The sequence below is a fragment of the Eurytemora carolleeae genome, unplaced genomic scaffold, assembly GCF_000591075.1.
Source record: "Eurytemora carolleeae unplaced genomic scaffold, Eaff_2.0 scaffold58, whole genome shotgun sequence".
Taxonomy (NCBI): domain Eukaryota; kingdom Metazoa; phylum Arthropoda; class Copepoda; order Calanoida; family Temoridae; genus Eurytemora; species Eurytemora carolleeae.
Genome location: NW_019396025.1, coordinates 495,211 through 523,065, shown reverse-complemented (window position 1 = coordinate 523,065; position 27,855 = coordinate 495,211). Strand labels below are relative to the sequence as shown.

Genomic DNA, 27,855 nt, shown 5'->3' with positions numbered 1-27,855 from the left:
TTTTCCATCTCATGATCTGAGTTCGCTTCCCTTTTGTACATTTGACAGCCGAGTTTTTTTTTAATAATCTTTTTTGTTTGTTTTTTTCTTGTGGTTTTCAACCATTTTTTTTATTGATTTTGATGGGTATGACATCGTTAGATCAACTGACGAGGGTCAACCCAGACCGAAATTTGTTTTCAATAAATGTGGAATTAACATCTACTTTTTTTACTCTACAGAGGTTTGCATGGTCCATCACCATCCCCGAATTATAATTACAATTTCTTTAACACCTGGGCCACACACTCTCCCACGCACCGGACCCCCTCTAGCCCCGCCCCTGCCCAGCCCATTGTGTTGCGCAGCTTACTCAAACCATTCGCGTAAACGTTACTTCCACACTTTGCTTCAGTTCTCATTTGTTCCCCCGGACCCTTGGACTGGACATCAAAATTGACAAAAACTAGGGTTTACAGGGGCTGAGGAGCGAAGTTTAAGCTTAAATCTAAATTATAAGGTTAGTAATAAATACGTATTTACTTCCTAGTAAGGTTAAATAATTAAATGTTTGTTTTTTAAATGATAAATTTAGTTTTCCAAAAATCTTTTTGTTTTCGCACTTTAAATTAGATTTAATTACTAAATTGAAAGCGTTGTATTTTATTACATTTCAACGTTTTTTTTCAGAATACCGAACCATCAAAGACATTTTTTCTCAAGAATTTTTAGTGTCTCATTGAAGGAAGGGGGAGAAGCTGAATTTGGTTTTTGAATAGAAAATGAGGAGGGAGTGGAAAATGCCTCTTCCCTTGAGGCACAGGGTGACTTGGATATTTTTTGACCCGAAATTTTACAAATTTGCATTTAAACTTTTTTTTGGATGTATATGATAACAATTTACAGTACAGTTAATTACTGTACAACCCGGACTAACCAGAGTGAGAAGCATTCTGTTTCATTTAATTGAAATCAAACGTGTTTTGGCCTATAATTCAACAGTCTTTAAGTTTACGGATTTGTTTATTTTATACTTTTTCATTCAAAGTGTATATGCGTACAAAAAAGTATTTTAGAAAAAAGGCTAAAATATTTGATCGAAAGCCACAGCTTTCTGAAATATTGACAGAACCGCGTAAATCCACGTGTGTACTGGACTGAACAGTTTGTGGTAATGCAGTTATTTTATTTTAATGCAAGGGTGCGTTGTGTATGCTGTAAACCAAAATAAAATGTTACAATGTATATATACCACCTGTTCGTCTATTGTATCATTTTATAAAGCCCAAATTCCTACTCTCTGCATCCTAAAAAGGGGCAACATGTGATTACAAGTTAATTGAATTTTTCAAATATTATATTTATGTTATAATATATTTTATGGAAAAGCATGTTCAAATATTATTGACAATTTCGTGGCACATTGCACCTTAATTATTATCGTGCAAACCAAAAAAGCGCTTTTGATGATAAAAATTCATGAATTTTTTATTTGATGTCCTGTAATTGATACCAAGAATGAGTAGTAAAAAATTATAAAAAATCTAAAGCCAGGTGTTAAATAGTACGTTTATTTAAAATGAATTATTGCTGAAAACGCTAAAAATAATAAGATTTTATATTCATTAAGATATTCTTTAAATTTTTTTATTTTCAAAATAAATATAAATCAAAAAGTTAGTCATCACAAAAATAATTTTTAAAATAAATTAACGTATTATATTTTAGTTGAAAGTTCTGTTGTACACAGCTGATTAAAGTGATTGCGGGATATACAGCTGATACAACTGATTGCTGATGAAACTAGAAAACTGCAAGAGAATGTCAGGTAAATTGATGTTTTTCCACAAAAGTCCTGGAAATTGCTAAAGTGACAATTCTAAAAAAAGACTTTATGCATGTTAAAGCTATTTCTCGTTAACTCTAAATCCGATCTCTGTATTTCTGCTTTTAGTTCTATATTCACTAATTGTCGTCAAATCTTAAACCAGTTTACATATATAAAAACAAGTCAAACTAAATTAAATAGATTGTTTAAATGATGTTATTGGAGAGCTATTTAGAGGATAAACAATGTTTTGACATGTTCCACACTTTAAATTAAATTATAGGAGCTACGAGGTCACAAAGTCATACCAGTCATATCACATAAATTTGACCTCCTTTGTCTAGTTTGCAGTGAAAATATTAGTATATTTTATATACATAATATATTTTATATATTTTAATATATTATTTTATATCATATATTGTATATTTTTATATATTGTATATTGTAAGTATTCTACATCAAAGAAAATAATTCAGAAAATTCCATAAGTTACAGGTTTTTAGCACACTTGGGGACAATTTCTTGCTCGATCATCAGATTTTAACCAAAATGTTATTTTAAATAATTTTCTAAGTTTTATTAAAATAGTAATGAAGAATGGGTTGTTTAAGTAAAAAGTATATATATATGCATGAATTCCTGTAAAAAGGGGAAGGATTGGGGAGTGCTATCATTTTGGGGTTAGATAGCAATTAACATATTTTGGTCCAGTCATATACGAGCCTCGAGGTGGGCGTGTCCATGGATCAGAGAAGGCGTTTATCACAAAAACCCTGTATTTTTCTTCACATTTTAGTCTCGCTGTCAACGTCTTTCAAAATCTTACAGAATAAACGGAGATATTTCTGGAATTCTCACAAGGGGCCTTCAAGGCCTAAAAATGGGGCCTTCAAGGCATTAATAAGAGGCCCTCAAGGCCTAAATAAGGGGCGATCAAGGCCTAAATAAGGGCCCTCAAGGCCTAACAAAGGGGCCTTAAGGCCCTCCAGGCCTTAAAAAGGGGCCTTCAAGGCCTAAATTAGGGCCCTAAAGGCCTAAATAAGGGCCCTCAAGGCCTAAATAAGGGCCCTCAAAGCCTTAATAAGGGTTCCCTGGCCTATATATTTCTAGTGCAGAATCGAAAGGTCCACTGTGTGCTTGTAAGGATTCACAACAGTTCTTATCATTATTTCAATAAATCTTTATTTACAAATCAGGAAAAATCTAAACCATAATCTTTCATTTCTTTGCTTTGATAATCCGCTCCACATTTTATTCATTAGAAAGAAAGCAGAAAGAGAAAAAAAATATTTTCTTTTTTGAAAAATTAAAAATGTTTAACGAGTTTCCTTGTAGAATATAAAACTTATTTAGTTCAGTATAACTCAAAATTTTCAAGCATTCTTCAAAAACATAAACACTTTCCAAATATATAGATTGATAGANCCCGTCCATTACATAAACTCACTAACCCCCCATTTTTTTGCTTTGAAGTGCAAGTTCAAAGTGTCAGGTGCCTTTCTTATATTTAAGTTTTTAGCGGTATATTTTGACAGGTGGGGGACCAATGTCGGTGTTTAGGATGATTTACAAATGTTTTTACGCAAAAATCTTTTCATTTTCAACATGAAATCCGTCCATGTTAAATGAACTAGAAGTACAGAGATCTAAACCTGGATTAGACCAATGTCTATAGAATATTTCCCAGAGAAAATAATGTTTTTAGAAGAAATTGTTATACCGAAAATAAAAAATAAAGGGAAAGAAAAAATATTTGAGAAATCATTAATTGATAAATTTTTCACCAAAACTTTAAGATGTATTGGTAGTGCGCCTGAATACAATAAATACGTCAATGTAAGTAAGTAGAACTAGGGTAGGGGATATGGTTTGTGTACAAATTTTTACTGTGACGTAAAAGGATTGCATAGGAATCATTTACAAAGATTATAAACAAATATCACCATATTTCTAATAAGGAATTAACGTCTTTTAGCAGTCTTAACACGTAACCGTTAAATGTAAATCAAAAACAGTCCCACCAACCTTAGTTTCACTCACATTGGGTTAGGTGATGTCAACGTGAGTTTCCTAAGCTTTAGGCTTCAGGTCTCTTGTATCAATTCACCCAGAAATATTTATATTGTACACATACAATACATACAACTAGGGGCGCCATACAGGTTTGTCAGGGTTGGATATAGGGGTAGAAACTTAGAAAATCCGCGAGAAAAAAATATTTCAAATAATAAAATTATCATTTTTCATTCTGCTCTGACTCCTCTTAGCACTGATCCGGTCAAATGTTTAAAAAGTCCCTGCAGTGTATATTTTACAATACAATCAATAGATCGGCAAAAATAGGTATTTTTGCTAAAGTAGATTTTACAAAATCTATACAAAGTTCTTATTATTTGATATGTATATACACAATTTAAATCTTACTTGATGTTGAGGGAGGTTAAATCTTTAAAAAATCTCACATCATCTCCATTCTTACTTTTAATCTGTTTTTGTTTAAATATGTCAGTCTGGCTGAAACCGATATATTTAGAGTTTAATTTATGATACAAGGATATATTTAGAGTTTAATTTCAAATCTTGTCTGTTTCATTGATACGTTTTATGGAGAAAAAAAAGACTGCTGAAAGTAGGGTTTACAACGGGGTTTCGGTTTACGATTTACCTACGGAAATGATCCGACTTTTCCATCATGTTAAGTGTTCCGGAATTCCGATTTCTTCCCCGTTACCTAGAAATTTCATAAAACCCTGTTCCGGAATTTTAAAAAATCCGGTTTCCATCTCATCCGGAATAATCCAGGAATTCCTTGGGGAAAAAATCCGGAATATATGAAACCCTATAAGACAATTGGCTCTTTTATTTTTATTTTTTTGCGGCATCATATAACAAATATAAAATATAAAAAAATCAACATTTTTAAGAATTTAAAAGAGTGTGTGAAGCGCTCTGGATGACTAGTTCAGCGACTCTAGTTTTCTTGCTTAGGTTGGGAGGGGGGACATGTGACAGTTTTGGCCCACGGCTCAACTATAATTCATAATATTTTTCAAAATTAGGTCTTTTACTGCTTTGTCACAAATCTGGATTTTCGATGCTAAAAAGTACAAAAACCCAATTTGTAAAAAAAAGTTCCATTCTAAATTAGCATCTATTTCATTTTCGTTGTTTATTTAGATTTAATTTCTCATGAGAATAAACATTTTTCACATTCCGGTTGATTTTCTTCGTTTTTTCACACCAAAATCCGTCCAAATGTAATTCTAGATGCGGATTTCAGAGATTCCACCAATTTTTTTCCTTTTCAAAAATCTAATCAGAGAGTGAGGTTTTTTTCTTTGAATTTATTATAGAACCAAATCTTCATCTATACATGAATATATATTACAAGCTGAAGGGCCCGGCGTTGCCCGTGGAAATAAAAAATAATAATTTAGATTTTTTAGCCTATGTCACCCTTAGGACTCGTGAGTGTCCACAAAAAATTTCAGCCCATCCGGTCCAGCCGTTTGGCCGCCCAGAGAGAACATATATACGAATGTGTTTTTTTATCAATACACGTATTTGGGTGTTTGTATGTCCGATCATAACTCATCAGTATCACCCTGCATGGACTAAACAGGACGAGATTCTTTAATTGGAATTCAATCACGCTTTGGACTTCTTATAAATAATTCCAAAATCTTTAAATTTACTTTAGTGCGACCCAAATGTGTTTTCAATTAACATAGTCTGTCCCCCCTGTACAGTAAACACGACATCGAATCCTCCAGATCCATCCAGGTCATGAACATTTCCTTAAGATTTACTTATTTTTTTTTAACAAAGCGGAATTGTCTTTATTTTTTTGATAAGTTGTATGCTAAAACTTGTTAACAGTTTAGAGTAAAAATTTCTCTTTTTTTGCAGTTATTTGTTGATATTCCCTTGGATCCGGATCCGTGGATCCGCATATTTTTTGGATCCGGATCCGAATCCAGAAAGCCAGCAACTTGCGTATCCAACGGATCCAGATCCGAATCCGGATTCTAAGCATTGACGACATCTTTTTATTTTATCTGTGTAAACTGTGGCAGGTTTAGTAAAGGTAACTATCTGTTGATTAATATGTATTCTATATTCAATATTTATGTCAGGACTCAATCAACATGTCAGGTGGTCGCAGATCAAACTCCTGAGGGGAGGGGGAAGAGGGGACGGCTGCATTTTTAAATGAGGAGGGAGGTGGGGGGGGGAACCTCTTTTGTTTGTTAATAGATTTGTTTATTGTTGCTTAACTTTACTAAATAGACTAAAAGCTTGTTGATTCTCTATTTTTGTATTTTAATACAGAGTCAATCACATTACATAGTATAAGAGTTCTTTAAAAAGGGTGTAAAGGTCAGCTAAAAATCTAAGTAATTTTTTAGTAAAATCTGGGGGAGAAAAAATAAGATTCATCACAACGAATTTTAATGCGTGTTGTCAATGTCGATGCGGCTTGTTTTTGAAAATTTTGGCTGGAAGAACTTGGAAGAATTGGCAGGTCCTGATTTACGATGTTGGACCAAGGGCGACGTTAAAATCTTTATTTTCTTGTTTTACAAGATTAATGTACATTGTACACTGTACACTAAGCAACTAGAGTAAAATTTATTTTAATGAGCAGAAGAGAGAAATAAACCAAAAGCATGAGTACTAACTTTTTCAAATAAATCGTCAACTAGAAAATCTACGACAAAATCTATTTTACTTAATTTAGAGTTATTAATCAGATTTGTTGACACAGAACAAATTTACTTTATGGCGATGTAAAGGACAAGTTTTTATAGTCAGGGACATTCATTATATTGATTAAATTTGGGATTGGAATGCCACTAAGCAATATAAGCATAAGGCACATACCCCCTCCCCCTTCTCTTAGAGAACAAGAGGAATAGTGAATGCAGCTCTGTTTGTGGATTGGTAAAAAAAATTCACAAGCATTTTTTTAAATGGTTAAAATCTAGGGAAAATTATAAACAAAAAAAATCAAGACTTAAAAGGAGTGTTCGCGAAAAATGAATGAGGGTAAACAAGCACTTTTGATTGCTACTAATCTTACTTCTATCTGTAAAAACGACTCTCATCAAAGAACGTAGCGTCCAGACAAATTCAGAAAGATGCAATATTTATCTCAGATCGTAAAAAATCAATTTAATGCTAACAAATCATTCAGATATTACAAACAATAGTCATCGATAATTTTTCGACACATTCGTATTCAGTTGATATTTCATAATATTTTTTTATTTTTCATAATCTGAGAGTTACATTTGAAAACATTTATTTCTCTTTCGATGATTTTTGATAACGAAGACGACATTTTCATATTTTCCAGGAATGTTCGAAAATCCAGCGCCATCGAAATATTTAAAAAAAAAGAATATTATGAAATATTGACTTTATGCGAATGCGTAAAAAAATAAAAGTTGACTATTGTTTGTAAAATCTGAATGATTTGTTTGGAATTATACGATATTGAACTATTTAAAATCATAACAGGATTCTAAAAGTAGTCTTCCTTTTCACTGTGACTATGACTTCAGGTTGCAATATCTGAATGATTTGTTGAAATTGAATTGATTTTTTACGAACCGAGTTGAATGTTGCATCTTTCTGAATTTGTATGGACCCTACGTTCTTCGGAATGAGTAGTTTTTAATAATTTAATAATAATTTTCTCCTTAAAGGCGCAACAGATAAAGTAAGATTAGTAGCAATCAAAAACGCTTATTTGTCACCGTATGTTTATACCCCCTTCAATTTTTCGCGAACACTGCCTTTAAAACCCGTTTTTTTAGATAATTTTAAATGACTAAGAGTGTATAACGAAAAATGTACTTTTTCATGAGGTTCATGAGGTTTTCTTCCTTCTTTCTAGACATCTAAAAAACTGACGGAGAAATATAACAGTTTTTTAATAAATAGAAATATGAACAAAGGTTCAAAAATGGTAGACCACATTTTGGAAATCCCAAAACCAGTAGATTTCAATGTTAAATGTTTTTACAGGAAATAGGAATACTACCGAGGCGAAATTGTGTTAACAAAATAACGCTGCGTGGAACAAAAAAGATATCGAAGTCGTCACTTAATTCTCATGTTTATTGGAGAACCCTGTTTTACGAAAATTTTCAAAAGTTTGTCTTTTTTGTTTGACGCATTGTAATTTCTGACGTCATATTATGATTCTGTAAAAATTATCTCTGATTTGAGAAAGACAAGATTTCTTTGTAATGATTGTAATCAGCCAAACATCTAGATCATAGATTAACAACAATACAGATAGAACACTAGATGTCGTTTTTAAGATTTAGGGGGTTTTCGTTCACAATAACCCTGAGGTAGAAGCCCAAAAGAGTTACACGCATGTCGCGTTGAATTACAAGACAGAGAGAGATAGCATGCCGTCCCTAAATCTTGAAAAGACGACATCTAGTTTTCTAGCTGTATTGTTATTAATCTATGAAGCAGAGGATATGCAGGAAAATGGGAACCACATTTGTTTACAAAAAAAGTGTTTTGCAATTTCTGCAAATGTTTTTAGTAACGCCCTAAAAATTATAGAAATTATAGAACATGAAAATAGGAATAGAACATGATTTGTTTTTATATCAGAAAGGGGGGGGGGAGGAGAAAAATAATAAAATTGATAATTAGCGCCTCTGACGGAATCATAAATCCGTCGTGGAAGAGGCGGGGTATGGATGGTAGGATTGGAGGGTGGGGTGGGGGTCAGAAGCTAGACTCCCCCCTATCCCCGAGGAGGGTGGAGGGGGTGTGGGCGACGAGGAGAGTTGAACAGAATGATTTATTAAATTTATGAGTGTGATCTTTCAAAGCAATTAATCATCACAAAAATAATCAAGATGTATTCTAAGATTTCTTAAACAATTATTACATAGTTTAAGTATTCCCATACGCATTTATTGTATTTTACTAGGGTTCACGACACTTTTCTGTATATAAATTTGGCTTGTCTGTCTGTTTGGGTTTCTGTTTGTTTGTTTGTATCCAATAAACGTCAAAACGGCTGAAATTTTTTGTGGGAAATCACGTGACCACAGGGAAGATGAATGATAAAAATTTAAAAAATGTATTTTAAAGGTTTTCAATTTTGTAAAAAAGATTAAATTCTTTAAAATCCGCGAATTTTTTTTTTAAATCCGCAAAATTTTCTTCTTCGTTGTTTTAAAATGTAAACAAAAAGAACATGTTCACAATTTAAATAGAAGATGGGCGCCCTAAAAGCCTAGAAAAAAGGGCGCGAAGCGCCTTGAATTTCTAGTTATGTTATAATTTATCTTTGAAAAGTTATTTTAACTGCGTGACCAAATTTTAAAAAAAAGTAAGATTTTTGAGATTTTTGGTTTTCAGTGGTGGATTTATAAAAGTTTAATTGATGCAATATCTTTTAATTTCCACTTACAATAACCTTTTTACTGGGGAGTTCTATAGTTCAGCAGTTTTTACGTTTATAAATAAACAGATAAAGAGAAAAACCAAATTCGTGAATATATATATATTTTTATTTTGCTTGTCTGGCTGTAACCTTTTAGCGTTAAAACGACTGAACCGATCTGGTCCAAATCAAATATTTTGTGGCACCCCTGGAAAGGTTTTTTTGAACGGTAAAATCTGAATAGTTCTGCCTGGAAACAATGTCGACATTTTTTAAATGAACAAATTATAGAAAAAAAATCATTAAATTTTTTTGCTTATACTCGAAAAGCACTGTTAAAAGCTAAAATTGTTATGTATATTACTATACATATTTTATAAATTATTTAAATATACAAAACAATGTAAACAAGAGTAAACGAAATCATTTATAAGTTGGTTTGATTAATGTAAGGGAGAGTTGTAAAATTGTAAAAGTTAATCTTCAAATGAATCCAAAATTTTCGTTAAGACTAATAAATTTTTCATCACCGCCGAAGACCCCATTGCATCGCACTGGAGTAACGTTTAAAAATGTCATTTCATTTCAACAAACATCTTTGAAGGGGGAGGGGAGGGGAGGTGGGTCGTGGACGCGTCTTTGCACATTAATAGTGCCTTTTTATCCTTATTAGAAAACCACATGCCTGATCAGAATATTTTTGGTATTAATCACTGAGGAAATTTGTTAAATACAAAACTTTAATTCGAATTTAAAACTATACAACTCTGGAATAGTGCAAGAAAAACAAAACACAACTTTTTGCCTAATGATAACATTAAATATTAACACATTAAGAAATAGATTTTTCGCCACAAACTAAAATTTTATTTGCAACCTGACAGTGTAAAAATGACAAAGAAATTCCAAATTGAATAAGAATTTGTGGCAAATACGCATTCCTTTCGTTTTCTAACTCCAAAGTTTTATGTTTCACTGTATACGATTTAATTTCATAAGTTCAATCTTATATATATCGAAATTATAACCTCTCATTTTCTCTCAATCTCCCTTCCCCGCAAGAAAACTTAAATTGTTTAAATGGAATCAAAAATGTGAGCCCCCCTCCCCTTCATTCAATATCCACTGTTTTTCTTGCAAGATAATGTTTTGTATTTGGAGAGGTTAGGATCAAATTCAGAGCTTTAGAGGAAATTATTTTTATCTAAACTTTCAATCTGAAATATATATTTCATCAGTCTGGAGTAATATTGAGGGTGTACCATAATAATTTGAGAAGCACCTCAACATTTTTTACATTTGAAAAGTTTTATTACGTTATTAAAAGTTCTCCTTAGGATTGATTGTGCTTTGAAATTATGTGTTTTGTTAAATGAATGAAAAAGATGTTACTCACCAACTTGCAGGTTATCGGATCTTTGTTTTTTATAATCTGAAAAAAACTGTTGTCTCGGACAATTATTGACACAATTTTTTTAAGTTTTTGTCGTGGTCCATCTGTATATATATATACTGTTTACATATATATATATATATATATATATATATATATATATATGTTCAGATCTGGTTTTAAATCTGGTATATCTGTCTGGTATGTCCTTATATCTGGTATATACTAGATACATATATTGCTTTTATTGATAGCATATTTTTTAGGTCTTTAAACATTTATGAGGTTAAAATCCGATTTTCTGATTTTTAATTTTCAACCAAAACGAGTATCAATGGCTTTTCAAAGTCGTGTTGGAGTAAAAATTCTGATTGATTTTATAAAAGCAAACTTATCGAGTATGTGAATTTTTAATCAGGATGAAAATTTCAGATTCGTGCGGACCTTTTAAAGTAAAAAAGAAACCTTTACCAACAAAAACACAGAAACCTTAGAAAAATATCAGTTTTAAATATAGCAACATGTAATTGCTCTGATTGTTAATGGTAAAATAGGTGGGAAGCGCCCTGAAAGCCTAGTTATTGTATAATAAATATATAGATATATATGTGAAGACACTTCTTCCACTACTAATCTAATCTGTATAATATCAAATGCGATGCTGAACCTTTAAAAAGGGGCTTTTAAATATCAGGGGTTAAAGAGAGGGGGGGGGATGAAAGAATTAATATATTTTTATTGCAGAAAATTAGAATCAAATTAAGTTTTTTTTTAGTAATGTCAAATTAAGGATTACTTTAAGTTTAGTCTACAATTTTCTTTTACACATTTAAAAAAAAGTTTCAAAAATTAATAATTATATTTTTTGTTTTAAGAATGAATAATAAACCCCTGTTTTATCTTCTCCTCCTGTGTTCTGAGTTAAATGCTGGCAAAATGTGTGAAATGAATTAATGCATTTATAAATATTACTAATCTAAATCTTGATGCCTGTCGACTAGGAGCTGTCAGAAGAACAGAAAAATTCACGAATTGAAACCACATGAGATAAACCAATATAGTACTTAGATACTAATCCCTTCAGCCAAAAAACTTCATCCTTCAATCTTGACTTCATTCTTCATTTTAATCTTCTCTTTCCTCTCTTCTCAGCCCTGGATTCTTCAATCCCTTTCTGAGTCCTTACAACCTTTCTTTTTATCTTTCTGAGGCTTAACCTCTTTTCTTTTTATCTTTCTGAGTCTTTACTTCCTTTCTTTTTATCTTTCTGAGTCCTTACATCCTATCTTTTTATCTTTCTGAGTCCTTACATCCTTTCTTTTTATTTTTCTTAGTCCTAACCTCTTTTCTTTTTATCTTTCTGAGTGCTTGCATCCTTTCTTTTTATCTTTCCGAGTCCTTGTATTATTTCTTTTTATCTTTCTGAGTCCTAACCTCTTTTCTTTTTATCTTTCTTAGTCCTAACCTCTTTTCTTTTTATCTTTCTGAGTCCTTACATAACCTCTTTTCTTTTTATCTTTCTGAGTCCTTACATCCTTTCTTTTTATTTTTCTTAGTCCTAACCTCTTTTCTTTTTATCTTTCTGAGTCCTTAAATCCTTTCTTTTTATCTTTCCGAGTCCTTGTATTCTTTCTTTTTATCTTTCTGAGTCCTTGCATCCTTTCTTTTTAGCTTTCCGAGTCCTTACATTCTTTCTTTTTTATCTTTCTGAGTCCTTACATCCTTTCTTTATATCTTTCTGTACTTTCTGAGTCCATAAATCCGGTTCAATATAAAAATAAAAATAAAAGATTTCAAGATAAAAATTAAGAATAAAAGATTTCAAGATAAAAAATAAAGTTTTAATTTACTTTAGTTTGGCGTGATTTATACATCCCTCCCTTCTTATTCATGATTACTCATAAACATCCATCCCTTCTTCTTCTTCATGATTACTCATATACAATACATCCATCCCTCCTTCTTCATGATTACTCATATACATCCACTCCCCCTTCTTCCTGATTACTCATATACATCCCCTCCCTTCTTCGTCATGATTACTCATATACATCCATCCCTCCTTCTTCATGATTACTCATATACATCCCTCCCTTCTGGCCTATAATCTGAAACTAGAACCTCTAAGCTCCTATTTGTAGATATGTATTTACGATACCGTTCTAATACCAGACATAGCGTACAGATCTATTTTAGAGTCTCCACTAGATATTTCTGAGAGAGTTTCCAATAATACAGCGTACACACTATCTCATTCTCTCCAATAATACAGCGTACACACTATCTCATTCTCTCCAATAATACAGCGTACACAATAGATATCTCTTAGAGAGTTTCCAATAATACAGCGTACAAACTAGATATCTCTTATAGAGTTTCCAATAATACAGCGTACAAACTAGATATCTCTCATAGAGTTTCCAATAATACAGCGTACAAACTAGATATCTCTCATAGAGTTTCCAATAATACAGCGTACACACTAGATATCTCTTATAGAGTTTCCAATAATACAGCATACACACTAGATATCTCTTAGAAAATTTCCAATAATACAGCGTACACATTAGATATCTCATATAGAGTTTCCACTAATACAGCGTACAAACTAGTTATCTCTTAGAGAGTCTCCAATATAACAGCGTACACACTAGATATCTCTTATAGAGTTTCCAATAATACAGCGTACACACTAGATATCTCTTAGTAAAATCCCCCTTTCCCTTCCCCTGCCCCTCACTACACATTTACAATATTTTAAGATTTTAACTCAACTCTCTTATATTAAATTATTTAAGGTGTGTGTGCGGGGGGGTGGTGTATTATTGTTTAGTATCTAAGATCCTAAAACTGCCTAGCATCAATTAAATTTTCCAGTAATTAAAGTTCTCGTTTGAACGCTGAACCACGGCGGCATAAAGCTTTATATTTCACTATAGAAGAGAAATGTATGCACGGGAGATGATGAAAATGAGGGATAGATATACAGGTTTACCCATAAAGGATGAGAATTTTTACTCTCTATTTCCGTATATTAATGATTCCCTGCAATTGTAAATTTCTAATTATGGAATAAGACATAAAAAGATTATATTCAAGAGAGAAGACTTAATTTAAAAATTGTAAAAATCAAAGAGATTTAGGTCGTCTTTACTTTACAGTCTCATCCTTTGTGGAAACCCTGTATATGAATAATGATGAAGAGGGAGGGATGGATGTCTATGAGTAATCATGATAAAGGTTTATATATAAAGGCGCTGAATCTATAAATAATATCTAAAGGTTTATATTTTAAGGGAGTAAATCTATATATAATATCTTTGTAACTGAAGGTACTAAGTATAGATATAATATCAAAAGGTTTATAACTGAAGGTACTAAGTATATATATATAATATCTAAAGGTTTATAACTGAAGGTACTAAGTATATATATATTATATCTAAAGGTTTATAACTGAAGGTACTAAGTATATATATATCATATCTAAAGGTTTATAACTGAAGGTACTAAGTATATATATATCATATCTAAAGGTTTATAACTGAAGGTACTAAGTATATATAATATCTAAAGGTTTACAACTGAAGGTACTAAGTATAGATATAATATGTAAAGTTATATATCTAAAGGGTTTAATCTATAAGAAGGTTTATAGTTGAGTTCAATTCCAGACAAAACAACGCATAAATACTAATCTTAAGTTTTCAATATTTACAAACATTCCTCCCTCCTTCTTCATGGTTACTCATATGCATCCCTCCCTTCTTCTTCTCGATTACTTATATACAATACATCCATCCCTCCCTCTTCATGATTACTCATATACAATACATCCATCCCTCCTTCTTCATGATTACTCATATACAATACATACATCCCTCCCTCTTCATTATTACTCATATACAATACACCCATCCCTCCTTCTTCATGACTACTTATGTAAAATACACCCATCCCTCCATCTTCATGATTACTCATATACATCCCTCCCTTCTTATTCATGATTACTCATAAACATCCATCCCTTCTTCTTCTTCATGATTACTCATATACAATACATCCATCCCTCCTTCATGATTACTCATATACATCCATCCCTCCTTCTTCATAATTACTCATATACATCCCTCCCTTCTTCTTCATGATTACTCATATACAATACATCCATCCCTCCTTCTTCATGATTACTCATATACATCCATCCCTCCTTCTTCCTGATTACTCATATACATCCCCTCCCTTCTTCTTCATGATTACTCATATACAATACATCCAATCCCTCCTTCATGATTACTCATATACAAAACATACATCCCTCCTTCTTCATGATTACTCGTATACAATACATCCATCCCTCCCTCTTCATGATTACTCATGAGTCATGTACAATACACCCATCCCTCCTTCTTCATGATTACTCATATACATCCATCCCTCCTTCTTTATGATTACTCATATACATCCATCCCTCTTTCTTCATGATTACTCATATACAATACATACATCCCTCCTTCTTCATGATTACTCGTATACATCTTCTCTCTTTCTTCATGATTACTTATATACATCCATCCATCCTTCTTATATTGTATAGAGATTACCCCTTTAGATATAAATCTTTATCTATATATATACTTTTCTTGTCTGTTTGTTTGTATCCAATAAGCGTCAAAACGACACACCGATCGGGCCCACATTTTTTTTGGGACTTCAAATGGCTCTAGGGAAGGTTTATGGAGGATCAAAATTTCAAAAATTAACCTCCAGCAATATTCGAATTTCATTAAATTTGAAAATCCACAAAATCTTTTTTTATAAAATTTTTAATGTTAATATAAAAAGACAACATTTAATTTTGCTTTTGTTTTAGAGTTTATTGACTGGGATCGCGCCACCCCAGTTCAGAGCAGGTAGGTTTAAAAATATTTTTTAAACCTTCAAATATTAGTCACACAGATACTAAATGCTATAAAAAGTTGCACTAACTTGAAAGACCATGCACCTCTGACCCTTTAGTAATAGTAAATTCAACCTAAAGTCTGACCACGTCAACCTTGTTGCACCGGCTAGTCCTATTGAGTGTCTGCTCTATTTACCCAATTTGTCCGGGCGATAGTCGATACAGTACAAACTGGCACCGGAAAGGTTGACCCGGCTCGGAAATTCAAATGTACTACGGCTGCCCGTGATACTGGGTCGCAACGCCTTGGCCTTTGACTTTTCTGTAGCCCTAGACAATTACTTCTTACAACTTTAAATCTTTAGTTTAAAATGAATAATTTTCAAAATCCTGAAGATTTTGCGTACGAGCTTGTAACTTTCGGATCACATTGCAATTGTTTTGTTTTTTTTAGGTTCTCTGCCCTTCCTAACAACTCATCTCTAAAGGAGAGCCTTGCCATGAGTTCAAAAAAGGGAGGAAAAAATAAGAAGCTTCCAACGCACTGTGTTTTTTGCAAGGTAATTTAGCGTTAAGATTATGCTATTTTTTAAATCAATAGAAAATGAGTTTTTGCCACCAACTTTCATTTTCAATCTCTTTATATTTGAAACCTTATGTCATAGACCTTAGATATTTCAAACAATGAATTCTGTTCCATGAAATAAATTAAGTTTGAAAAGATATATGGATCAAAAACTTAAGTTTGTGAAAAAAAACCCAATTTATTTGTAATATTTTTTTCATGTTTTGGTATGAATTTTTTCTATTGTGTTCTTTTTTTAAATGCATTAACACATTTTTTGGGCCAAACATTTTGGAGAAAATTTTTTAATTATTAATCATTATTTTGTTGTAGAATAACGGTTGGGATGAATCACTCTACAATAATCATGTTTTAAAAGATTTAAACAATAGGTTTGTATTTACAGATTTTATCAAGAAAAAATTCCGACTAATTTTGCATTGAGAAAAGTTATTTTCTAATATTGGACTGTCATAATAAACCTGATATTTTTATAATTTTTTAAAGGAATTGAATTTTTAAAAATAGATTTTTATGTTTATTCTTCAGAAATCTTTTACAATTAATAAAAAAAATATTAGATGAAATAGTTTCAATTCCAGAAAATGTGCTTGAGCAGAATTAAAAAAAAGATTTTTTTTTCTTTTTACAAATTTCAAATTTTTATTTTATTTTAGGACAATTTCTCTTCAACTACGTCTGCCCTATTTGCAAAAACACTGGTTATGAGGTAACCCCCCCCCCTCTTCATATAGCTTATTCCCCCCCCTTCTTATAGCCTACTCCCTCCTTTATATAGCTTACTCCCCCCTCCTTCATATAGCTTACTCCCCCCACACCATCGCCTTTCTTTTAACTTAACTCCACCCCTTATATTCCATGACTGTATTCAAAATAGTTGTAAAAAAATTTAATTTGAAGAAAAAGAACATCTGAATTTTTCAACAATATACCCTACTATTCCACCCCACCCCCCACACCTCATAATTGTTCAATTTAACATTAATCATTTTAAATAATTATTTAACATCATTTACTTTCAGGCTCACACGATCAACTACTGTCCGTACAATGAAGAGGTAGGATGCTAGTTTTTTTTAAAATTTTATTAGCTGGGAGGTCGGAAGTAATGTATTAATAATCCCTTCATTAGTCCTAATACTTATCCTCTATGGATTCTTCAGTTAAGTTGTTTTGTATATCTCAAAAGGTACAATTAAACAGAAGGCAAACGATTTGCTTTTAATCGGCCATTGAGCGATCGCAAAAATGTTGATAGACTTTTTTTTAATCGCCTCCAAGGAAAAAAGTCTTTTCGCCACTAAATTTGATTTTCTAATCCTTAAATTTGATGCCCAATGTTTATATACCTTAGATATATCAAACTATGAAGTACGGCAAAAGGCTATGCCCGCGTCAGACTTAAAACCCCTGGGTTTGGTTACTTGGGAATGATCGTGATGGCGTACCCCTGTCAAGCTAGGGAGCAACTGGACGGCCTAGCTTCTTGATTTAATTTGATTAAATGTTAAAGGAATATAGCACCAGGTTGCAATGATATAGGGATTATAAAGTGGCCAACTGCAATCAATTCTTTTAGTTTTTAGGTTGGATAAAGAGCTCAGACGTCGTCATTGTTTATTGCTATTTATAATAGTTTCGACCTGAGGTGTCTCCATCTCATTTTTTTATGTGCGATAAAATTTTTTTTTTTTTTTAGAAGCTTCGCAAGCAAGAAGAGCTCTCATGGATATGGCTAAATCTTAAACAAGGGAACTCAGCCTCAACCAAAACCCCTTCATCCCCATCCTTATCCTCATACTCAGCTGCATCCTCAAACCATTCCCCAACATACTCAAACTCAAGTTCCTATTCCTTCTACTCTAACTCCTCCTCCTCCTCCTACTACTCCACCGACGCTTCATACTCTTCATACTCCAACGCCAACCAACCCTCCCGCTTCAATAACCTTCCTGCGACCAACTCCCGCTTCCCTCTAGAGCAGAATACTTCTCACTCCCAGAGAACTAATCTCCAGTCCTACTCCTACCAGAACCAGAGAGGAAACAACTTCCATGAGAGCTCTATGTCCTTGAACCAACCAGCCAGGCGTGTGTCCTATAACAACCTGTCCTCTGTTTGGCGTGAACCTTCTTCTCCATCTCAACTACCAAGTCCACCGTCCTACTCTCAACACCCCAGTCCTGCGTCCTACTCTCCTGCGTCCCTGTACACTCAGCAGGCGGTATCTCCGTCCTTAAACAGAAATCTGTTCAACTTAGAGGATGAGACCTGGAGTTCAAGGTTCGGAGAAGTTCGGAGAAGGAATTCTTCGTCCTCGTCAGGTTCGATAACTTCGTCTCAGTCCGGGTCTGGGAGTGCTGATCCGAATCATCAACAAGTAATGTTTAACCTTCTCCGTCTGTTGGAGGTCTCCAGCATCTAGAATACTGGCTACGGGTTCTTATCGGAATTCCGCTGCGCGTAGTTGCGCGCAACTGTGCGGAATTGCGCGCAACTGTTGTCGTATTGTGCGGAATTGGGTGGAATTGCGAGGAAATTACAGGAACCACTTGCGTTGGAAACCCTAATACTATTGGCCCTACTCAAAAAAATCGTTAAACCCATTTTTCAGGGAAATGTCGTCTTCCTGAGATTTGTCAATATATTTGTTATCGTTCAAATATTATCCCAATTGGATTTATTTTGAAAAATTTAAGCTTTACATTTATACAACGCATTAGAATTATGTTCTTATTGATCATTTTGTTGCTTTACTTTTAACCATAATATCAAACAATTTGATTAGATAAGTATGTGCTATTTGCAGTAAACTATAAATTGTACATTGTATATTTGGATGTTGCAACTCCGAAACTTGGTTATATTAACAAGTATTGGAATTTTAGCGGATAAAAACAGTTCCCTAGTCAGAAAAAATAGTGCTCCCAACATTTTAAAAACAATTTTCACATTTTGTTTCTACCTCTTTCAGCTTTAAGGTTCGAATATTTCAGCTTTTTACAATTGTTTCCACTTTTTATTTTTCATATTTGTGAAATAATCAAAATGCGCTTGACAGTTACCTCATATCTTGTTCATTAAAAGATTTAAGATTTTATTTTTAATATTTTTTTAGTTTTTAAGACAGTTGCAGTTACAGAAATATGAATTTTCTATTTTCTTTTTTGTGTTAATAATCTATGTCTTTTGTCCAACAAGTGTAAAAGATTAAACTAATTTAGTTTGCCAACTATTAATTATAAGGGTGCTATTAAAAGACTTATTTGTTTATCACTGAAAAAAATATTATTGTATTTTGTTTGTTCCTCTGTAAAATCATGATTTAATATAAAGCCTCGTAAACATGTATTTTTGTTTATTACATAAGCTTGCCAAAAACTTTTTTTTTATTTGAATAAAGTATTAATTGTATCTGTTTTTGATTACGAGAGATTGACATTTTTTAATACTAACAGTTTAAAATCAAAGCTTTTATTTCCAAATGTTTTAACTTTGTAATTTTCGTAATGAAACCAAAAATAGTAAAATTCAGGTGACAATATGTAAAATGGGTAGGGTTACTTTATTTAATTAATGAAACTGTATTCCATGCACCAGCCTAAGTTTTATATAATGCATAATAAAGCAAAATTAGGTTTTTTAAAATAAGTTTCCAAACCTATCAAATAGCGATAAAAATTGATAAATATAATATGATTGGTTTGAAAATAACTTAGAAACTCTAAAATCTTAAAAATCATTAAAAAATAGGCTATTGGGGCGAGCACTGCAGCTAGAACAGACTTGGGAAGTTGCCGCTTGGGAAATTACACATTTGGGAAGTTTCTATAGGGCAAATATCCTTGGGAAGTGTCCGCTTGGGAAAGTACCTAATATCAATATTTATGGTACAATTAAAATCATGTTTCTTTGATTATCCCTTGTTAGGAATCACAAAAATATCCGTTAAAGAAAATTATCTTAATGTTGATTAAAATTTCTACTAAATCGTCAGAAGTTACAGACTAAAAAAAATACAAAAAACAATATTTCAAGGCCCAATAATAGGTCAGGAAAGGAATTGAGTCTTTGTCATAAACTCTGAGTTTTAATCCATATCTCTTTGTAACCAAATGTCGCAGTCCTTGTATATTTCAAACAAAACTTCGATTAAATAATCAGAGTTTGAAATAATTTCATATGTTTACACCATCAGGTTCCAAAGATTTGGATTGTGGCAAAAACTCAATTCCTTAGAATAATTCGTTTCAGCCAATGGGAACGCTGGAAAGTATCGTTAGCAATTAATCCTAGTTCTACGAATTCTCTGATTCATAAATTTGAATTACTGTCTGAGGAAAAAACAAATTATCAGAAAAAAAAAACATTTATTTAAGATAAATGTAAAATTTACTGCTTAACAATGATATGGGGTATTTAATAATTAGTAAAGATACAAACAATTACATTATTTATAAAAAAGTTGGAAGACTTGTTAAATCACACAATAGTGTCGGTGGTTATTTTTCAAATTATGGGCTTTAGACAATTTTTAGAATTGCGGTAAACAAATTTCATAAAATGATCTACACATTTTCATGCCTATTTATTTCAAGCTTTTTTGTTAAAAGAAGCATTGTTGAGTTTTTAAGTATACACTATCTATGATGCTCAGATTTCATTAATGTCACAACCAAATACAGAGATGAAGGTTTCATCAAACATTTTTATAATTTATAAACTAACATTTAATTTCTTAGAAACTAAAACAAGATAATTTACTAGAAAACTTTACATTTACTCCAGGAAACATCTAAAGGTAAACTTCTGGAGAATAAAATTTTGGTTCAATGAGTTAATTTTATCTTAACGAAAATTTTAGATTTTCTCAATATTCGTAATTTTTAATTATTCTATACTTTAATAGATCTCAACTGAAGTTAGAACTATTGTGAATCTTGGGATCAAGCATTTATCAAAGATCCTCATCTTATGCAGACCTATAGGTACATAGATTTAATAAAATAACAGATTGGACACTAGATGTCGTCTTTTCAAGATTTGAATGAAACTCCTCCACAATAAATAACCCGAAGGTAGAAGCCCAGAGAAGTTTCGTACAGTCGGCGTAGAAAAGACTATCTCTGTCTTGAAATTCTACGCTGACTGCGCGAAAATCCTCTGGGCATCTGCCTCAGGGTTATTGTGAACGAATTTCATCCAAATCTTGAAAAGACGACATCTGTTATTTCAATTTATCTATGTAAGGGTATATATACAGATCAATCTTATTTCTCTTCGAAATCTCGTTGCGGTCATACCCTGCAGGGATAACTTCAAATTACGGATCTAATTTATCTTAAAATTCAGAAGTAGCCACATTGGATATCGAAATCAAGCGTTCGAGGTAAACGATACTTAAAACAAAAGTTCCGATTTCGGGCAATTCTTGAAACGATACTTCTGTCAGTTCAGTTATTTTAGATATTTCAGAATTTAAACAATTATCAGAAATAGCAATTAATTTGAAAAATACATCTAATACAACAACCGTGGTTACATTACACGTGGAAGACATAATTACAATTATTAGGAAATAATTACATTTGGAAGACTTAATTACAATTAAAAGGTTACAAATTACATGTGGAAGACTTGGTTACTTGTAACATACTTAGTTTTGGAAGACTTAGTTATAATGTTAGATTACATTTAGTTTCGAAGCCAGTTAGCAATATTTTTTTCTATGAACTTGAAAGCCTTGCAATTGTAAATGAAATTATGATACTGGAACCCGAAATTCTCTTCAGGAACTATAGGTTCAACATGATGCTAATCAAGAATATAGATTAGACTGGCATTCCTAGCTCATAAGCTTTAAACAGGGCCTTGCCGGAGTAATACATTCCGACCAACGCAAACATACATCCAAGTAAGATGATAAAGATATCCCAGAGCATCGTGTACCAAGACATCGACTTCCGCCTGATATAGAGATGGAAGATGCAAGGCCAGACAAAGGAGAGCAAGCATCCAGTGAAATTACCGATGAACCCCATGAGAATAGAGAAGTGTGGGATGATGACTGCGAACCCGATGGTGCCAACAATGATTCCAACTCTGAAGGCTAGGCCCCAGATCTTCAGGTTTCCGTCCAGGCCCCAGATAGATGGGAACATGGTGTCAGGCTTCCCACGAAACATCTCACCCTCGATGAGATCACAGGCAGCGTAGAAGGGCAGAGGATAGGACAAGAGAGCCTTGATCACCAAGATCATGTTGACAAGAAGCTTAAAGAACCCATCAATATTGTTGACAATGACCTCTTGAGTGTCTTCCTGCCAGGTTAAGAAGCCTAGGTATCCAAACAGTGCTTTGAAAATGGCGGCTGCAATGTGACTCCAGTGCAACATGCAGTGAAACTTTGATTTATCGATCATATTCTCCTCCAGGGTTGGCAGGAAGATCTGGCTAGTGTAGCTGAACACAATGATGCCCAGGGCTATAGGGAAGGAGAGGATATCCACCTTGAGAGTAACCTTAGAGAATGCCCAGTCCTGAGCTCGGAGAATGCAGTAGCCAAGAATGAGAACATTAATGAGTGTGTGAACAACCCCGTTCCAGAAACTCAACTTGGACACGTGCTGCAGGTTCTTCAAAAATGCGCACGGGAGCAAAAGCAACCCGCAAATCATCATATACGACCTTGTATCAATCTGTCCGTAGGGAAATGCTCCAATGAGAAGATCTCCGCACAAAACAATATAGAGAATGCACGTCATTAGTAGTTCAATAAGCTGCGCGGCATTGATAATTTTCCCGCCAAATCTTTTCCCAAACACTTCCTGTGCAATATCGTTATAGCTGTAGCGGACTTTCTTCGTCTCCCCGAACTCGTCGGTCTCGTAGAGGCAGTCCACCAGGATCTTACCGGTGTAGCAGCAGATGTATGCAATGCCCACCATAGCCAGGATAGCCCAGTACCCACCATGGTACACTGCATAAGGCAGGGATACTATGAACATACCCTGAAATTTAATATTTTTGAAAATATTTCATTAATACGAAATTTCTGAGAAAATGCGCAATAAATCCAATGGCCTCATATTTTACACGCGAAGAATTCTGCTTAATATTCCTGCTTGATGTTAATAAAATGTTGATTGGAGGAAATATTAGCTAGAATGCCAGGAAGAGTTGAAAGGAAGGAATGTGAAGGTCTCCATTAGGCCTTGTAATAGGAAAAAAAGGAATGTTAATAAAGGGGCAGATCACGATTTTCAAGAAAAGTTAAAACAATAAATTTGGTTTAATTGTGAGTATTTAAGCGAAATAAGAACATGTAGCCAATGCTTGCACAGCAAGCACATATTATATCTCATTAATTGTAAACAGTCCCTTTAAGAAGTTTAATAGATTAATGGAGTTTATTACAGATAATAATGTTATATTAGAATATTTTCTCTTTTATTAAGCAAACTATTCCTTCCTAATCCTTAATCTATAATTATTCTTCCTTTCAACCCAACCTTCTCCACCCTACTCCCTTCCAAGTTCCAACCCAACCTTATTCATCCTACTTCCTTCCAACCCAACCTTCTCCACCTTACTCCCTTCCATGTTCCAACCCAACCTTATTCATCCTACTTCCCTCCAACCCAACATTCTCCACCCTACTTCCTTCCGTCCCAACCTTCTTCATCCTACTTCCTTCCAACCGAACCTTCTTCACCGTACTCCCTTCCAAGTTCTAACCCAACTTCTTCATCCTACTTCCTTCCATCCCAACCTTCTTCATCCTACTTCCTTCCATCAAAACCTTCTTCATACTACTTCCTTCCGTCCAAACCTTCTTCATCCTACTTCCATCCAACCCAACCTACTTCTTCCTATTTCCTTCAAACCCAACCTTCTCCATCCTACTTCCTTCTAACCCAACCTTCTTCATCCTATTTCCTTATATTCTTCATCCTACTCCCAATTCCAACCCAACCTTCTTCGTTCTTCTTTCTCCTATTTTCATCCTACTCCCTTCCAACCCATCCATACTCTCTTCCACCCATACCTTTTTCCGACCCAACTTTCTCCATTTTACCCCCTCCACCTTGAACTTTTTTATTTTACTCCCTTCAAACTCATTCTTTTCTATCCTATACTTCCTTCCAATCCACAGTATCCATTTTACTCCCTTCCAACCCAACCCGTCTTTTTCCACCCTTCTTCTTGCTTCCCACCTTCAATTCTCCATCCTACTCCCTTTCAACACATCCTTCTCCATCCTACTCCCTTTTTTACCCAAATTTTGAACTTCCTCCATCCTACTCCCTTCTTACCAAACTTCCTCCATCATACTCCCTTCTAACCCAACCTTCTTCATCCTACTCCCTCCTAACCCATTTTTATTCACCCCACTCCTTTCCAACTCGACATTCTCTACCCTTCTCCTTTCCAACCCAACCTTATCCATTCTACATACACCCTTCCAACCCCTCCTTGCACCCTACTCCCTTTCAACTCATCCTTGCCCAACCCACCTCCTCCAACCCCAAGCTTCTCTATCTACTCTCTTCCAACAAAACCAGGACCTCACCTTTCTTGCATTATGGATACAAACTAAGAAATTGAGTTTTTGTCACAAACATAAATTTTCGATTCTCTAAGTCTTTGCAACCTGCTGGTGTAAACAATAGATATATTTCATGTTTAGACTTTTTGATCTAAACCAGAGTTTATACTTTGAAAAATCAAAGGTCTAAAAAATTGTGTTGTAAAGATGGGATTAAAAAATCAGAGTTTGTGGAAAAAACTTGATTCCAAATTTCAATTTTTGAAAATACCAATCAATATTTAATTTTAAATTTAAAAGTTCTGTGATTCTACCTGGATAGCATTTGTAACATTCCATGCTGCTTCCCACTCTGTAATCTTGCCTCCGCCTTCGGCATGGGGATCTCCACCTTTTGGTATGTTCTTCTCGGCAAATACTTTTACTTCTTCCGCCGATGCCTTCAAGCATTCAGGGGTAACCTTTAAAAACCGTCATTAGAATTCCATGTACATTTTAGATTTTGTGCGCAGTTTTTTAAAATATTTTTTATTCTTGTCTTGTTATTCTTAGACAGTAACGTACACTCCCAAGTATGCCAAGTCCATTAGCGCCTGATCCAATCAGGGTTCAGTAATGTGTTTGTTGTCTATTCTGAACCAATAGAAATAGTATAGCGGTAACATCTATCTTTCTATCTATCTCATTATCCAATCAGAGTTATGAATCCTTCAATCGGCGCTATCAGTAAATGGAAATTTTACATCTACTAAAACTATTGTGCGTATTGTAAAAGTATTGTTTTATGGTTAGTTTTAACACAATAATTGTTTTTACTTTTCAGGGGCTTCACAAAAATTTGATTACTGTTAGACCAAATAATCTAAGTTTGAAATGTTAAAGGTTGACACCATCAGGTTGCGAAGATATAGGGATAAGAAAATTTGAGTTTGTGCCAGAAACTCAGTTATACTTTGCAATAATAATAAATTTAAAAAATATGTATAGAATACAATTCTAAAAGGTGATTGCATTTGAGATTTGATGGAGTTTGTAGATAGTGATCTAGTTCTACCGTGATATTGTTTCTTTACTTGGAATATCTTCAATATATTCAATAATTTCAATATATTGAATACACTGAATTTATTGAATATATTCAATATATCGAATATATTGAATTAATAAACCATCGACCATAAAACTTACCTTTGCCGCGATGGAGTCCTTGAGTTTGAAGAACATGCCGGCCATCCTGCTCTTCTACAGGACTATGATAAAAATAATATAAGGCCTATTACAACACAGTAAAAAAATAACAAATAAAAACATTTAATTGTTATTTTCGTTCAATATTTTAATTTATGCCTAATTAATGCATCTTAACTTATTGGAAGTATATCTTATAATAATTAGAACACATGTTCAAATGTCCATGTGAATTGTGAATTATGAAAAGATGACGCTTTAAAACAGGAAATAGGTAATTCTATTTAAAATTCTAACCTTGATGTTTTTAGTCCTAAGTTTCACGCATAGACAGTGGTCTCACATGATGCAGCCTCCAGCCAGGGGGGAAAGATAAAAATGTATTTTCCCCGAAAAATCGAATAATTGTAAAAAAAACAATAATAAGAAATTGTCATTTTGAGTTCGTCAGGTTTATATAAGAGAGTGTATAAACCCCTGACAAACCATATGGTTTCTGTACCAGCCTCGAATTTATCTAAATGAAAAATAGTAGAAGACGACTTTTAAATTTATGTGGAAGACGACAATTAAGGGCTTTAAGTATTTTCTTTTCTTTGATACACTTATAGCTTGAAAATATGAGAATAACAATTTTGGGTAGTTTTTTCTACAGTGAATCCCCCAGATAAATGAATATATAGCAAGATTTTTTTTTATAATGTCGTATTACATATTTAAGATCAAATGCCGCGGAAAAATGAGTTTAATATTAATATTTATATCAATTGCATTCATATTTCAGGGCTATTAATTTACCCTTGAATTAAAAACAAAAAGAAGTTTCTTTTGAATTATCAAAAAACTTTTGACGGCACGTCTATGTATTCATATATCTGGGATTCACTGTATAAAAACAAAAATGTTTTGAATTTCTGAGAGAGGGCCTAACCTAATTTTTGGGAAGGTGCACATTTGATAAGTCGCCCTTTGGCCTTTGGAAAAAGAAATCAAGGGCGTGTACAGAAATTAATCTAGGGGGGGGAATATCCCCCCTCTAGGAGCTCCTAGTCCTAGGGGGACTGATGGGGTGGATAAAACTAATTTCTACGGTGGGCGCCTATTTGCCCAAATTTTTGGGGGCTCCCCCTAAAAAATGAAAAAAACAATAATTTTCCAATTTTATTATTTATAATCACATTTAAAACATAGGACCTCACTAAAGTCACTAGTTTCTTGGAGTTTGTAATAACTCTTGTAATAATAGAGATAAATATGGTGCCAAACCAACTTTGCACATATATATTCTTTTAATCCATAAGGGATAAAAACAATTATTTTCATTTTCACTGAACCTTAGATTTCATTTGACAAAAACGACAAAAATGATAAAATTTATACCACCCTGTAGTAAGTGTATTCAATAGCTGAAAGATCCAAAATGCAACATTTTTATCAAAAGGGGCGCCTAGGAAATCATTTTTATTTAACAATTTAATAATTTTAGATTATTTGAAACCATAACATAATCATATCCATTAGGAAGTGTCTTCAATAGCTGAAAGATTCGAAATGAAACATTCTTATTGAAAGGGGCGCGAAGAAATCCAATAACACTGGACACCCTCTATTGGATTTCATTTGACAAAAACGACGAAAATTTATATTTATAATTATTTTAAACCATACCATCCTTTGGAAAGTGTCTTTAAAAGGTGAAAGATCCAGCTGCAGCATTTTTTTTCAGAAGGAGCGTCTAGAAAATCAATTTCACTGAATAATGTATCGGCAAAAAATATTTATATATTTAAATATCTGTTTTGCGTGACACACCCTTTCTACGCCCCTAAACAAGAAAAAAAGATGAGAATTTTTGTCTGTCCCTTATTGATTAAAAGAATATACAGGGTGTCCCACGAAACATGACAATAGCAAGACGACTTGAAAGTCGTCTTTGGTATTTGAATTTATTTGTGACATTCAGTCTTCTATCTACTTTAACATGTATGATTCTTGAAACAATTA

General features: G+C 33.2%; 2 protein-coding genes across 2 annotated transcripts; one reads left to right on the top strand and one right to left on the bottom strand.

Moving 5' to 3' along the window:
• The first annotated feature begins 332 nt into the window (after positions 1–332).
• On the top strand, positions 333–19,440 carry LOC111709830 (DNA-directed RNA polymerase II subunit RPB1). Its single transcript, XM_023483782.1, has 9 exons — positions 333–495; positions 1,706–1,807; positions 15,500–15,539; positions 15,984–16,089; positions 16,428–16,490; positions 16,540–16,543; positions 16,772–16,824; positions 17,138–17,173; positions 17,815–19,440. Exons 2-9 carry the CDS (start codon positions 1,777–1,779, stop codon positions 18,538–18,540), a joined length of 1,059 nt encoding a protein of 352 aa, XP_023339550.1. The 5' UTR covers positions 333–495; positions 1,706–1,776; the 3' UTR covers positions 18,541–19,440.
• Positions 19,441–20,516: 1,076 nt separating this feature from the next.
• Positions 20,517–26,286, bottom strand: LOC111711165 (vesicular inhibitory amino acid transporter). The gene is made up of 4 exons (XM_023485479.1): positions 26,149–26,286; positions 25,852–25,913; positions 24,978–25,124; positions 20,517–23,125 (listed from the first exon to the last, which is right to left on the bottom strand). The coding sequence occupies exons 2-4, from the start codon at positions 25,894–25,896 to the stop codon at positions 21,947–21,949; spliced, it is 1,371 nt and encodes a 456-aa protein (XP_023341247.1). The 5' UTR covers positions 25,897–25,913; positions 26,149–26,286; the 3' UTR covers positions 20,517–21,946.
• Positions 26,287–27,855: the final 1,569 nt, after the last annotated feature.